Source organism: Mustelus asterias, chromosome 9 (genome assembly GCF_964213995.1).
Source record: "Mustelus asterias chromosome 9, sMusAst1.hap1.1, whole genome shotgun sequence".
In the NCBI taxonomy this organism is placed as follows: Eukaryota; Metazoa; Chordata; class Chondrichthyes; order Carcharhiniformes; family Triakidae; genus Mustelus; species Mustelus asterias.
In genome coordinates this window covers 150,335-165,521 of record NC_135809.1, presented here as the reverse complement: position 1 = coordinate 165,521, position 15,187 = coordinate 150,335, and the positions used below count along the sequence as shown (strand labels likewise).

The window sequence follows — 15,187 nt, the reverse complement described above, 5'->3', positions numbered from 1 at the left end:
AGATTCCTTGGATGTCAGGAGAGAAGTTGATGTTTGAAGGCTTAAAATCCCTCAATTGGGTTTGAATTGTATGCTGAGTTTAAAAGTGAACTGGGGTGTGGGTGGTTGCAATTTTGAAATGTCATCAGCATGCAATGCAGAGTGGGTGTCTTAACTCTCGTAACTTTGCAATACCTGTTTTTGTATTGCCTGTTTGAACCCTTGCACCCAGTTAAAAGGTACCGGTAAGTACAACCTTGTTTGTGGGGTGAAAGATTGAAGCTGACTACTAAAATGAGTGTTGCATGTCATAACTGCTAAGGGGTCAGACTTGTACGCCACATTCATGTAAAAACATAATTTTTGACATGTAGACAAAAGGTTCATTTTCTACATCAGGTTATGGTGTGCCACTTCCAAATTTAATATAACATTTATTTGCATTATCACTTCCCCTTGGATATTTTACTATGAGATTGCTAATTAACCCTGTGTCATTGCAAATTACTTGGTTCCAAAAAGAATTGTTCCAGGAAACACTCAAAAGCATTTTGCAAGCTCATGTGCCTCAGGCTATCTTGACCAATTTGACTTCTCTGCATGAAGATTAAAGTCCCCATAATCATATTGTCTTTACTACAAGCTCCAATGATTTATTGCCCACTGCCCCGTCCGATGGTGTAACTGACCATTGTTATTCCTCAGACTGCATTTGTTTGTGCTGTAACTCCAGGGAGTTACTCCACATGTGCCGATGCAGTCGGTGTCAGACTGTGATTGTTTAAAGTGAGAGGTGTTTTCAAGTGTACTCTTGAGTTCTGATGCTGAATTACACTTTTTGCAAGTTGTTTTTAAAAAAAAATACAATCATTGTTCCACTGGAGCAAGCAGAGAGGGAGTGATTTGTGGCAGGAGTGCTGGTGAGAGATTTATTTATTTAGTCAGTTAGTATGTTTCTTTTGACTTTATTTTTGTAGTAGTATTTTTCTTAATTTTAAACTGAAAACCGGAAGTGGGCTGCTAAGGAGTCTGGGAAGGGTTTTTTAAGCACGCGAAGTATGAAAGGTAGGCTGCAGTATACAGCGGGCAGCGTCGGGAGCAGGCAGCGGAGTGAGTGGGAAGCAGAGTGAGAGCTATAAGGGCTTTGGCTCACGCCTTCGGGGGACAGGGCGAGCAGGGGTGAGTTTTTTCATTCTTATTTACTTTTCTCTGTGTACCTTGGTATAAAGGGGCAAATATGAGTGTGAAGCCAGCGTGTTGTTCCCAGTGTAGGATGTGGGAGGTCCTGGAGGCACCTGGCCTCCCGGGCATCCACATCTGTGAGGGGTGTGTCGAGCTGCGGTTCCTGAGGGACCGTGTTAAGGAGCTGGAACTGCAGCTCGAGGATCTTGGGCGGTTAAGGGAGAATGAGGAGGTGATAGACAAGAGCTATCATCAGGTGGTCACACCAGGGCCACGGGTGGAGGCCAAGTGGGTGACGGCCAGGAAGGGTAAAGCTCGGGTGATTGAGAGCACCCCGGTGGATGTGCCCCTACACAACAAGTACTCCTGTCTGAATACTGCTGGGGGGGACAGCCCGCCTGGGGGAAGCAGCAGTGGCCGTGTCTCGAGTGGAGTCCGGCCCTGGAACTCAGAGGACTAAGGAAAAGGGGAGGAAGGCAGTGTTAATCGGGGACTCGACAGTAAGGGGTCGGACAGGGGTTTTTGCGGAGGCAGGCGGGAGGCTTGGATGGTGGTCTGCCTCCCTGGGGCCGGGATCCAGGATGTCGCTGGTCGACTCCCGGAAATCCTGAGGGGGGAGGGAGAGGAGCCACAGGTAGCGGTACATATTGGTACCGCTGATGTGGGGGGGGAAGGGGTCATGAAAAGAGAGTATAGGGAATTAGGGAGACAGCTGAGAAGGAGGAAAGCAAAGGTAGTAATCTCAGGATTGCTGCCTGTGCCACGGGAAGGTGAGGGCAGGAATGGAGTGAGGTGGAGGATGAATGTGTGGCTGAGGGACTGGTGCAGGGGGCAGGGATTAGGGTTCCTGGACCATTGGGACCTCTTCAGGGGCAGGTGTGACCTGTACACAAAAACGGGTGGCACTTGAATCCCAGGGGGACCAATATCCTGGCGGGAAAGTTGGCTAAGGCTACTGGGGAGAGTTTAAACTGGATAGGTTGGGGGGAGGGGATTGAGACAAGGTGACTGGGAGCGAGGAAGGTAGCTCGCAAACAGAGAAGGGTTATAGACGGGGCAAGAGGGAGGATGGACAGGGGATAGAGAAGGGGAGAGCTCAGACCAAAGGATTGAGATGTGTTTACTTTAATGCCAGGAGTATAGTGAATAAAGGGGATGAGCTCAGAGCGTGGATCGATGCCTGGCTGCGTGATGTGGTGGCCATTACGGAGACTTGGATGTCTCAGGGACAGGACTGGATACTCCAGGTGCCGGGATTCAGATGTTTCAGGACGGAGGGAGGCAAGGGAGGAGTTGGAGTGGTACTGTTGATCAGGGATAGTGTCGCAGCTGTAGACAAGGTGTATGCTGTGGAGGGATTGTCCACAGAGTCTCTGTGGGTGGAAGTTCGGAGTGGGAAGGGGTCGATCACTGCTGGGAGTTTTCTATAGGTCGCCCAATAGTGACAGGGAGGTGGAGGAGCAGATAGGGAAACAGATCCTGGAGAGTTGCAATAATAGCAGAGTTGTGATGGGAGACTTTAATTCTCCAAACATAGATTGGAATATCCCGAGGGTAAGGGGATTGGATGGGGAGGAGTTCGTTAGGTGTGTTCAGGAGGGTTTCCTGACAGCATGTGGACAAGCCTACAAGTGAGAGGCTGTACTTGATCTGATACTGACCAATGAACCTGGACAGGTGTCAGATCTCTCAGTGGGAGAGCATCTTGGGGACAGCGATCATAACTCTATCTCCTTAATGCTTGCATTGGAAAAAGAGAGGATCAGGCAAGCTAGGAAAGCGTTTAAATGGAGTAAGGGGAAATATGAAGACATAAGGCAGCAAATTAGAGGAGTAAATTGGAAGGGGAAATCTACTGAAGAGAGGTGGAAGTTTTTCAAGGAATGTCTGTCTAGAGTTCCACAGCACAATGTTCCGAGCAGACAGGGAGGCGTTGGTAGGTTAAAGGAACTGTGGTGCACGAAAGCTGTGCGGGACCTAGTCGAGAAGAAAAGGAAAGCGTACAAAAGGTTCAGAGAGCTTGGCGAAGATAGGGATCTGGATGAGTATACGGCTTGTAGGAAGGGACTAAAGAAGGAAATTAGGAGAGCCAGAAGGGGTCACGAGAAGGCCTTGGCAAGTAGAATGAAGGAAAACCCTAAGGCATTCTATAAATATGTGAAGAGTAAAAGGATGAGACGTGAAGGAATAGAGCCTATAAAAGGTGAAGGCGGGAAAATCTGTACGGAACCAGTAGAAATGGCAGAGGTGCTTAATGAGTATTTTGCCTCGGTTTTCACAGAGGAGAAGGACCTGGGTGAATGTACTGTGGGCTTGCGGTGGACTGAAAAGATTGAGTATGTGGACGTTAACAAAGAGGTTGTGCTGAAATCTTTGAATGGCATCAAGATAGATAAGTCGCCGGGTCCGGATGGGATGTACCCCAGGTTACTGTGGAAGGCGAGGGAAGAGATTGCAGAACCTCTGGCGACGATCTTTGCGTCGTCGATGGAGACGGGACAGGTGCCGGAGGATTGTGGATGTGGTTCCTATTTTCAAGAAGGGGAATAGGGAAAACCTAGGAAATTACCGACCGGTGAGTCTAACCTCAGTAGTTGGTAAGCTGAAGGAGAAGATCCTGATGGACAAGATTTATGTGCATTTAGAGAGGTTTAGTACGCTCAAGAATACTCAGCATGGCTTTGTCAAGGGCAGATCGTGTCTTACAAGCCTGGTGGAGTTCTTCGAAAAAGTGACTAAACACATTGAAGAAGGGAAAGCGGTAGATGTGGTTTATATGAATTTTAGCAAGGCGTTCGATAAGGTCCCCCATGCAAGGCTTCTAGAAAAAGTGAGAGGGCATGGGATCCAAGGGGCTGCTGCCCTGTGGATCCAGAACTGGCTTGCCCAAAGGAGGCAGAGAATGGGTATAGATGGGTCTTTTCCTAATTGGAGGTCAGTCACCAGTGGTGTGCCCCAGGGATCTGTTCTGGGACCCTTGCTGTTTGTCATTTTCATAAATGACCTAGATGAGGAAGTGGAGGGATGGGTTGGTAAGTTTGCCGACGACACGAAGGTTGGTGGGGTTGTGGATAGTCTGGAGGGATGTCAGAAGTTACAGAGGTACATAGATAGGATGCAAGACTGGGCGGAGAAGTGGCAGATGGACTTCAACCCAGATAAATGCGTCGTGGTCCATTTTGGTAGGTCAAATGGGATGAAGGAGTACAATATAAAGGGAAAGACTCTTTGTACGGTAGAGGATCAGAAGGACCTTGGGGACCGGGTCCACAGGACTCTAAAATCGGCCCCGCAGGTGGAGGAGGTGGTTAAGAAGGTGTATGGTGTGCTGGCCTTTATCAATCGAGGGATTGAGTTTAGGAGTCCGGGGATAATGATGCAGCTATACAAGACCCTCGCCAGACCCCACTTGGAGTACTGTGCTCAGTTCTGGTCACCTCATTACAGGAAGGATGTGGAAAAGATTGAAAGGATGCAGAGGAGATTTACAAGGATGTTGCCTGGGTTGAGTGGCATGCCTTATGAGGATAGGCTGAGGGAGCTCGGTCTTTTCTCCTTGGAGAGACGTAGGATGAGAGGAGACGTAATAGAGGTATGTAAGATGTTGAGAGGCATCGATCGGGTGGACTCTCGGAGGCTTTTTCCCAGGGTGGAAATGGTTGCTACGAGAGGACGCAGGTTTAAGGTGCTGGGGGGTAGGTACAGGGGAAATGTTAGGAGGAAGTTTTTCACACAGGGTGGTGGGCGAGTGAAATCGGCTGCCGTCAGTGGTGGTGGAGGCAAACTCAATAGGGTCTTTTAAGAGACTCCTGGATGAGTACATGGGACTTAATAGGATGGAGGGTTATAGGTAGGCCTAAAAGGTAGGGATATGTTCGGTACAACTTGTGGGGCCGAAGGGCCTGTTTTGTGCTGTAGTTTTCTATGTTTCTAAGTAATGGAAAAAAAATTCAACTACCCTGCAATTTTGTTTATTCAATCATAAGAACATAAGAAATAGGAGCAGGAGTAGGCCATCTAGCCCCTCGAGCCTGCCCCGCCATTCAATAAGATCATGGCTGATCTGACGTGGATCAGTACCACTTACCCGCCTGATCCCCATAACCCTTAATTCCCTTACCGATCAGGAATCCATCCATCCGCGCTTTAAAGATATTCAGCGAGGTAGCCTCCACCACCTCAGTGGGCAGAGAATTCCAGAGATTCACCACCCTCTGGGAGAAGAAGTTCCTCCTCACCTCTGTCTTAAACCGACCCCCCTTTATTTTGAGGCTGTGTCCTCTAGTTTTAACTTCCTTACTAAGTGGAAAGAATCTCTCCGCCTCCACCCTATCCAGCCCCCGCATTATCTTATAAGTCTCCATAAGATCCCCCCTCATCCTTCTAAACTCCAACGAGTACAAACCCAATCTCCTCAGCCTCCCCTCATAATCCAAACCCCTCATCTCCGGTATCAACCTGGTGAACCTTCTCTGCACTCCCTCCAATGCCAATATATCCTTCCTCATATAAGGGGACCAATACTGCACACAGTATTCCAGCTGCGGCCTCACCAATGCCCTGTACAGGTGCATCAAGACATCCCTGCTTTTATATTCTATCCCCCTCGCAATATAGGCCAACATCCCATTTGCCTTCTTGATCACCTGTTGTACCTGCAGACTGGGCTTTTGCGGCTCATGCACAAGGACCCCCAGGTCCCTTTGCACGGTAGCATGTTTTAATTTGTTTCCATTGAGATAGTAATCCCATTTGTTATTATTTCCTCCAAAGTGTATAACCTCGCATTTCTCAACGTTATACTCCATTTGCCATATCCTCGCCCACTCACTCAGCCTGTCCAAATCTCTCTGCAGATCTTCTCCGTCCTCCACACGATTCACTTTTCCACTTATCTTTGTGTCGTCTGCAAACTTCGTTACCCTACACTCCGTCCCCTCCTCCAGATCATCTATATAAATGGTAAACAGTTGCGGCCCGAGTACCGATCCCTGCGGCACGCCACTAGTTACCTTCCTCCAACCGGAAAAACACCCATTTATTCCGACTCTTTGCTTCCTGATGGATAGCCAGTCCCCAATCCACTTTAACACACTACCCCCAACTCCGTGTGCCCTAATCTTCTTCAGCAGCCTTTTATGGGGCACCTTATCAAACGCCTTTTGGAAATCCAAAAACACCGCATCCACCGGTTCTCCTCCATCAACCGCCCTAGTCACATCTTCATAAAAATCCAACATGTTCGTCAAGCACGACTTTCCCCTCATGAATCCATGCTGCGTCTGATTGATCAAACCATTTCTATCCAGATGCCCTGCTATCTCCTCTTTAATAATGGATTCCAGCATTTTCCCTACTACAGACGTTAAGCTGACCGGCCTATAGTTACCCGCCTTTTGTCTCCTTCCTTTTTTAAACAGCGGCGTAACATTAGCCGTTTTCCAATCAACCGGCACTACCCCAGAATGCAACGAGTTTTGATAAATAATCACTAACGCATCCACTATTACCTCTGACATTTCTTTCAATACCCTGGGATGCATTCCATCCGGACCCGGGGACTTGTCCACCTTCAGTCCTATTAGTCTACCCAGCACTGCCTCTCTGGTAACATTAATTGTATTAAGTATTTCTCCTGCTGCCAACCCTCTATCGTTAATATTTGGCAAACTATTTGTGTCCTCCACCGTGAAGACACATGGGACATGGGCATCTCTGGCTGGCCAGTATTTATTGTGTCCATGCCTGTTTGGCCCTGAGAAGGTGGTGGTGAGCTGCCTTCTTGAAATGTTGCAGTCCAAGTGCTTTTGGTTGACCCACAATGCTGTTGGGGAGGGAAGGAATTCCAGGATTTTGACCCAGTGACTGCAAAGGAATGGCGATATATTTCCAAGTCAGGATGGCGAGTAGCTTGGAGGGGAACTTACAGGTCGTGATGTTCCTATGTATCTGTTCTTGTCCTTCGAGATGGAAGTGGTTGTTTGGAAGGTGCTGTCTAAGGATTTTTGATGAATTTCTGCAGTGCATCTTGTAGATAGTACAGTTGTTCTGAGTGTCGGTGGTGGAGGGAGTGGATGTTTGTGGATGTGGTGTCAATCAAGTGGGCTGTTTTGTCTTGGATAATGTCGGGTTTCTTCAGTGTTGGAGCTGTACCCAACACTCCTGACTTTTGCCATGTCGATGGTGAACAGGCTCTGGGGCGTCAAGAGGTGAGTTACTCATAAGAACATAAGAAATAGGAGCAGGAGTAGGCCATCGAGCCCCTCGGGCCTGCCCCGCCATTCAAGAAGATCATGGCTGATCTGAAGTGGATCAGTTCCACTTATCCGCCTGATCCCTATAACGCCTAATTCCCTTACCGATCAGGAATCCATCTATCCATGATTTAAACATATTCAACGAGGAAGCCTCCACCACTTCAGTGGGCAGAGAATTCCAGAGATTCACCACCCTCTGAGAGAAGAAGTTCCTCCTCAACTCTGCCCGAAACTGACCCCCCTTTATTTTGAGGCTGTGCCCTCTAGTTCTAGCTTCCTTTCTAAGTGGAAAGAATCTCTCCACCTCTACCCTATCCAGCCCCTTCATTATCTTATAGGTCTCTATAAGATCCCCCCTCAGCCTTCTAAATTCCAACAAGTACAAACCCAATCTGTTCAGTCTCTCCTCATAATCAACACCCCTCATCTCTGGTATCAACCTGGTGAACCTTCTCTGCACTCCCTCCAAGGCCAATATATCCTTCCGCAAATAAGGGGACCAATACTGCACACAGTATTCCAGTTGCGGCCTCACCAATGCCCTGTGCAGATGCAGCATGTCATCTCTGCTTTTATATTCTATCCCCCTTGCGATATAGGCCAACATCCCATTTGCCTTCTTGATCACCTGTTGCACCTGCAGACTGGGTTTTTGCGTCTCATGCACAAGGACCCCCAGGTCCCTTTGCACAGTAGTGTGTTGTAATTTTTTTCCATTTAGATAATCCAATTTGCTATTATTTCCTCCAGTGAATAACCTCGCATTTGTCAACGTTATACTCCATCTGCCAGATCGTCGCCCACACACTCAGCCTGTCCAAATCTCTCTGCAGACCTTCTACGCCCTCCACACGATTCACTTTTCCACTTATCTTTGTTTCGTCTGCAAACTTTGTTACCCTACACTCAGTCCACTCCTCCAGATCGTCTATATAAATGGTAAATAGTTGAGGCCCCAGTACCGATCCCTGCGGCACGCCACTAGTCACCATCTGCCAACCAGAAAAGCACCCATTTATTCCGACTCTCTGCTTCCTGTCGGATAGCCAATCCCTAATCCACGCTAACACCCTACCCCCCAACTCCGTGTGACCCAATCTTCTTCAGCAACCTTTTGTGAGGTACCTTATCAAACGCCTTTTGGAAATCCACAAACACTGCATCCACCGGTTCCCCTCCGTCAACCGCACTAGGCACACCTTCATAAAAATCCAACAAGTTCGTCAAGCACGACTTTCCCCTCATGAATCCATGCTGCGTCTGCTTAATCGAACCAGTCTTATCCAGATGGCCTGCTATTTCTTCTTTAATGATGGATTCCAGCGTTTTCCCAACTACAGATGTTAAGCTAACCGGCCTGTAGTTACCCGCCTTTTGTCTATTTCCTTTTTTAAACAGCGGCGTAACATTAGCCGTTTTCCAATCCGCCGGCACTACCCCAGAATCCAAGGAAATTTGATAAATAACCACTAACGCATCCGCTATTACCTCTGACATTTCTTTCAGTACCCTGGGATGTATTCCATCCGGGCCCGGGGACTTGTCCACCTTCAGTCCCGTTAGTCTACCAAGCACTGCCTCCCTGGTAACATTAATTGTATTGAGTACCTCTCCTCCTACCAACCCTCTATCGTTAATATTCGGTAAACTATTTGTGTCTTCCACCGTGAAGACCGACACAAAAAACTTATTTAAAGTTTCAGCCATTTCCTCATTTCCCACTATTAAATCCCCCCCTCATCCTCCAAGGGCCCAACATTCACTCTTGCCACTCGTATTCCTTTTTATATATTTGTAAATGCTTTTACTATCATTTTTTATATTTAGAGCTAGCCTAGCTTCATAACCTATCTTTCCTTTCTTTATTGCTTTCTTAGTCGTTCTTTGTTGTTTCTTAAACATAGAAACATAGAAAAACTACAGCACAAACAGGCCCTTCGGCCCACAGGTTGTGCCGACCACATCCCTACCTTCTAGACCTACCTATAACCTTCCATCCTATTAAGCTCCATGTACTCATCCAGGAGTCTCTTAAAAGACCCTATTGTGTTCGCCTCCACTGCCACGAACGGCAGCCGATTCCACTCGCCCACCACCCTCTATGTGGAAAAACTTACCCCTAACATCTCCCCTGTACCTACATCCCAGCACCTTAAACCTGTGTCCTCTCGTAGCAGACATTGCCACCCTGGGAAAAAGCCTCCGAGAGTCCACCCAATCTATGCCTCTCAACATCTTATACACCTCTATTCGGTCTCCTCTCATCCTTCGTCTCTCCAAGGAGAAAAGACCGAGCTCCCTCAGCCTCTCCTCATAAGGCATGCCACTCAATCGAGGCAACATCCTTGTAAATCTCCTCTGCACCCTTTTAATCTTTTCCACATCCTTCCTATAGTGAGGCGACCAGAACTGAGCACAGTACTCCAAGTGGGGTCTGACGAGGGTCTTATATAGCTGCATCATTATCCCCGGACTCCTAAACTCAATCCCTCGATTGATAAAGGCCAGCACACCACACGCCTTCTTAACCACCACCTCCACCTGCGGGGCCGATTTTAGAGTCCTATGGACCCGGACCCCAAGGTCCTTCTGATCCTCTACAGTACTAAGAGTCTATCCCTTTATATTGTACTCCTGCATCCCATTTGACCTACCAAAATGGACCACGGCGCATTTATCTGGGTTGGAGTCCATCTGCAACTTGTCCGCCCAGTCTTGCATCCTATCTGTGTCCCTCTGTAACTTCTGACATCCCTCCAGACTATCCACAACCCCACCAACCTTCGTGTCGTCGGCAAACTTACCAACCCATCCCTCCGCTTCCTCATCCAGATCATTTATGAAAATGACAATCAGCAAGGGTCCCAGAACAGATCCCTGGGGCACACCACTGGTGACCGACCTCCATTTAGAAAAAGACCCATCTATACCCACTCTCTGCCTCCTTTGGGCAAGCCAGTTCTGGATCCACCAGGCAGCAGCCCCTTGGATCCCATGCCCCCTCTCTTTTTCTAGAAGCCTTGCATGGGGGACCTTATCAAACGCCTTGCTAAAATCCATATAAACCTCATCTACCGCCTTCCCTTCGTCAATGTGTTTAGTCACATTTTCGAAGAACTCCACCAGGCTCGTAAGGCACGATCTGCCCTTGACAAAGCCATGCTGAGTATTCTTGAGCATACTAAACCTCTCTAAATGCTCATATATCCTGTCCCTCAGGATCTTCTCCATCAGTTTACCATGGAGAGTTTTCCCAATCTTCCGATTCTCCACTATTTTTGGCCACTGTCCGCATCGGTCTTTAATTTAATACTCTCAATTTCCTTCGTTATCCACGGCTGGTTATCCCTTTTCTTACAGTCCTTCTTTATCACCGGAATATATTGTTGCTGAGTACTGAAAAGGGTCTCCTTAAAAATCCTCCACTGTTCCTCAACTGTCCTACCTACCAGTCTGCTCTCCCGTCCACCTTGGCCAATTCAGCCCTCATCCTATCGTACTTCCTTCTGTTCAAACAGAGGACACTGGTATGGGACCCTACTTTCTCCTCTTCCATTTGTATCAGAAATTCGACCACATTGTGATCACTTGACCCAAGCGGGTCCTTCACAAGAACATCCCTAATTCTACCTACTCACTGCAGTATTCCTAGCCTCTGACCTGCTCTTGCAGCCACTGTGTTTGTGGCGAGTCCAGTTGAGTTTCTGGTCAATGGTAACCCCAAGGAAATGAATAAAAAACATTGAATTGGCATATTCTGAGAAGGCAACTTGTTCCTACCCTGTCAAAGGTATATATTTATTAACAGCATTCTTGGTGGGATGCAATTGTCTTTGGCATAATATAACATTGCAAAGTGTTCCACAAATGTTCAGGCAAAATTTGACAATCGGGCTATGGTTACTTGTCCTAATGTCTCCTATGTGGCTCAAAGGAATAGATTTTAAGGGGCATCTTAAGAGATGAAATGCAGAAAAGTTTAAGATGGGAATTCCAGCATTAGGGCAAGCATTGTTCAACAGGACAGTTTAGGTCAGTGAGCACAGCGGTGATGGGTGAATGGGACTTGTTGCAAGTTACAATATGGGCAGCAGAGTTAAAAATAAACGACAGTTTAGGTCAGTTTCAGGTAACAGATTTTTTAGGCAAAAACATATGATTAGGTTAATGGGAGCTGAATCTAGCGTATTGATGCTTCACTTTTTTCTATTTACCCAAGCTATCTCCTGTTCCATGTTTTAAATCTCCTAATGAAGGTAGTGTTATCCATGTTGCTGTATCGGAGATAATGAAAGCGCTGTAAGGACTACAGTGAAGGCCATGCATATTAGCATGAAAGTCCATAGTTTGCATATGTACAAGCTTCAAGGCGTGCTGTAGAATTTTGAGCCTGCCGTGCTTGTTGTTCCCAATTATGTTTGAACCTGTTGACTTTGGTAGTGTTAGAGTGAATGCAGCTGTTGACCAGATTTGGAGTTCTCTACAGAAATTTGGGTACATGAGGCATAAAGATTGGAGGTGGCACTTCCATCCAAAAATGCCTACTTTCTGTCTTCCTTAGAACTGCTGGAGCTGAGCCAATGTGAATGAAGTGTCATCAACTTCATGGCTGTCCAGACTCCCAGCTAAGTCAGAGGTTAGTGTGGGTATGGCTAGAGTATGTGACTGCATTCCCTTAAATCGTTGCTCCGTTTCTGATGCAGCATCTTGGAATGATGCAGGCATTTAGTTTTATTGTAATAACATAATTGCTTTCTTCTAAAATAACAGGTTCTTTCACCTTGCTGTGCTCGCTCATGACTACCTATCAAGTATTATAAGCAAAGTGCTGCAGGTGCTGGGATTTTGATGTACAAAAATGCTGAAAATATTCAAGTTGGGTAGCATCTGTGGAGAGAGAAGCAGAGTTATTGCTTCAGGTTGTTTTGTCAGAACTGGGAAAAGTTAGTTTTAATCAAGTGCAGGGACAAGGCAAAGTGGAGGAAAAATTGGAAGACCTGTGATAGGGTGGAAGGCAGGAGAGATTAATTAAAATATAATGATGCAGGGTAAAATGAAATGGCAATGGGGCAAGTAAATAAACAATGTTGGTCAAGGGGAGGCATTACTCTAGGCCCCTTTTTTTGATTAAACTTCCCCCATTGGTATCTCCTTTTGCCTCGCAACACTATTGCTAGTCATTTATTCCCTCCTGCCTATCACAGATCTTCCCTTTAATTCTCCCATCCCACTTTCTTTGCCTCTATACTTGATTAAAACCTGTTGCATCTGTTTTTTACAGTTCTGACACAAATGCCAACCTGAAGCATTGAATGTTTGTCTTTCTACATGTTGCTGACTTGCTAAGTATTTCCAGCATTTTCTGCCTTTATTTCATGGAGTCCTTAGTGTGTAAACTTCGCACAATGAAAATTGATGACGCATTTCTAGTTTAAAGTTTTTTTTAATGCATTTTGGTCTCTTGTGTACCACTTCCTTCTGTTCTCTCACCTGAAACTCAATTAGCTATATCCTTCCAACTTTCAAAGGAGCCCTTGATTTGCAGTGATATTTGGCTAAGAGCCACTCTGGTGTGCAACTAAAGTTTTCCCCAGTGTTTCTCTAATTGGAAAACCTGTTCACTGTTTATGCAGATAACGGCATTTGTGAATCAAAGCATACATCGGGATAAGAAGTAATCTGTCTTCAAGGATTTAATTTATGAACAGCTAATGCTGTAGATTACAGCAGAATTGTGAAGAGATGCAAATTGCAATTCAACATTGATGTAGCATCACCACGATCAGGCTGTTTCTATGTGCTTATGATTATTCTCATACTCTTTTCTCTCTAACAGAAGGACCCAAACCCACCATCTGAGTGCAAGCAGCAGTGAAGTCTGCTCATGTGGCCTTGAGGAACAACTGCACTGTACTGGCTTACTATAAACAACTAATAGTTACTTAACAGCCTTATAATGTTTTGTATTTTCTTGGTAGGACAAATTTCAATTAACATTTTTTTTGGTTAATCATGAATCCTTGAATCAGCCAGTTCAGAACATGGTTGCTACTCTTACATTGTGTTTTTTAGTTGGTTATTGATGGAATGGAGTTTTTAAGTCGTGAACTTGTCATCCCACTGTTAAAGAAATTGCATTCTTCAGAATAAACTCTTGTGTTAGAGGCAGCACCAATGGAAGACTTTTAGAATGGCAAAATTCAGAGACCAATATTTGTTTAGAAATATTCTGCTGGAGAACAATCAACCAAAGTAATTATCCTTCTCTTCAGCCCTGTTGTCTGGATATATAAAACTGTGGAAAGCTTCATTTTGTAGTTGGATGGGTGTAACGTAGACTTTATACAAAATGATAGAAATAAAATTGTGCAACATGTCTGTGCTTACACTAGCTGTGCCTTCATTACTCTCATTCCTGTAAAAATGCAGTTAGAGTTACTTATCAGGAGATACTCATTGAAACTGTGGCTGGCTCTGTGTATGGAGTTGCAGAGTAGTTAAATACGAGTTTTTCCAAAATGTCCAACCATGTGTATTGTTCATACATTGTTTGCTTAATTATGCTATGGTTTTTGTTCATTTGTTTTAGTAGGTTGTGAACAACATGAAAGCTTAGCCACCACCTGAAGGTCATACTGTACCATTTGGTGTGAATAAAAACTAGTATTTTCATATTTTCTTAGTGAACTTTCTTCCAACTGGTGTGACGCATCTTGTACATTGGTACTGCAAATAGCATTTCCTGCTGATTGGACTGTGACCTGCGGGCAGCAGGAACATCCTCGACTGAGTTCCAGTGGATAGTCATCAGCTCACTGACTTCCTTTTTGAAGTCTTGCTGTGTGCACATCTTCATATGGCACAAATTTGGCTCTGTCTTTTTTGGAAATTCACATTTAGTTGAGCAGCAATCTTTCTTGAATGCCATGGTCCTAATTGCTGTAGGTAATAATTGAAGCAAATATATTGACACACATCTGTCATGATTCTTCAAACCTGTTACAATGTGAGTTCATGATTTGAGTTCTCAGATTCCTTCAAAAATACATGAAAGATGTAAGTAAGTGAGATTCTCAACTTGGAGCAATCATTTGACTTGATTCTTTTGGTTTCTTAAATCAGTTCTTTAACCTATAGTGGTTTTGGAATGAACGTTTAAAATCGATTGCCTATTTCAAGGGGAAAAGACTCTCTTTTTGAGTTTGTTTATTAGGATCATAGTCACATAATCGAAGCCTGAATGATTTCAGTGTGTTAAACTCAATTTGAAATATCGGGTTCTGCTGATACCCAGCTCTATCCCCTCACTACATCTCAACCCCTTTGCCACTGGTTTTGCACTGCTTGTTTAACAGTCTTGCATCAGCAGCAGTTTCCTCCATTAAAATGGTGAAGATATGATTTGCAAGGTGACCAGGGCTGGAACCTGAATATTGAAGGGTATTTGACATTTTGGAAACAAGAAGCCAGGAAAAGATGGTGAGGTAGCTCTATTAATTAAGGATGACAGTACAGTAGTGAGAGATGACCTGGGCTCAGTGTTGGCGGAGGTAAGAAATGGAAATGGTTAAGTAGTCACTTGCAGGAGTTTGTAGACCCCCAATCATTGCACAGTAGGAACATAGGAGCAGATCATTTGGTCCCTTGAGCCTTCTGCCATTCAACCAGATCGTGGCTTCATGCCATTTCCCTGGACTATCCTACATTTTGATGCCTTTCATATCTGGAAATCTGTTGATGTCAGTTTTGAACCTACTGAGTCTCAATAA

The 15,187-nt window shown here is 45.5% G+C and overlaps 1 protein-coding gene across 3 annotated transcripts in view; it reads left to right on the top strand.

Annotated features, from left to right (window-relative positions):
* nap1l1 (nucleosome assembly protein 1-like 1) overlaps window positions 1–14,090 on the top strand; it is a 132,477-nt gene extending 118,387 nt beyond the window's left edge. For all 3 annotated transcript variants that reach the window (XM_078219492.1, XM_078219494.1, XM_078219493.1), the window contains one exon: window positions 13,255–14,090. In XM_078219492.1, coding sequence (XP_078075618.1) covers window positions 13,255–13,293 — 39 coding nt within the window. In that variant the 3' untranslated portion in view covers window positions 13,294–14,090. The remainder of the gene's footprint in view (window positions 1–13,254) is intronic.
* The last annotated feature ends 1,097 nt before the right edge of the window (window positions 14,091–15,187 follow it).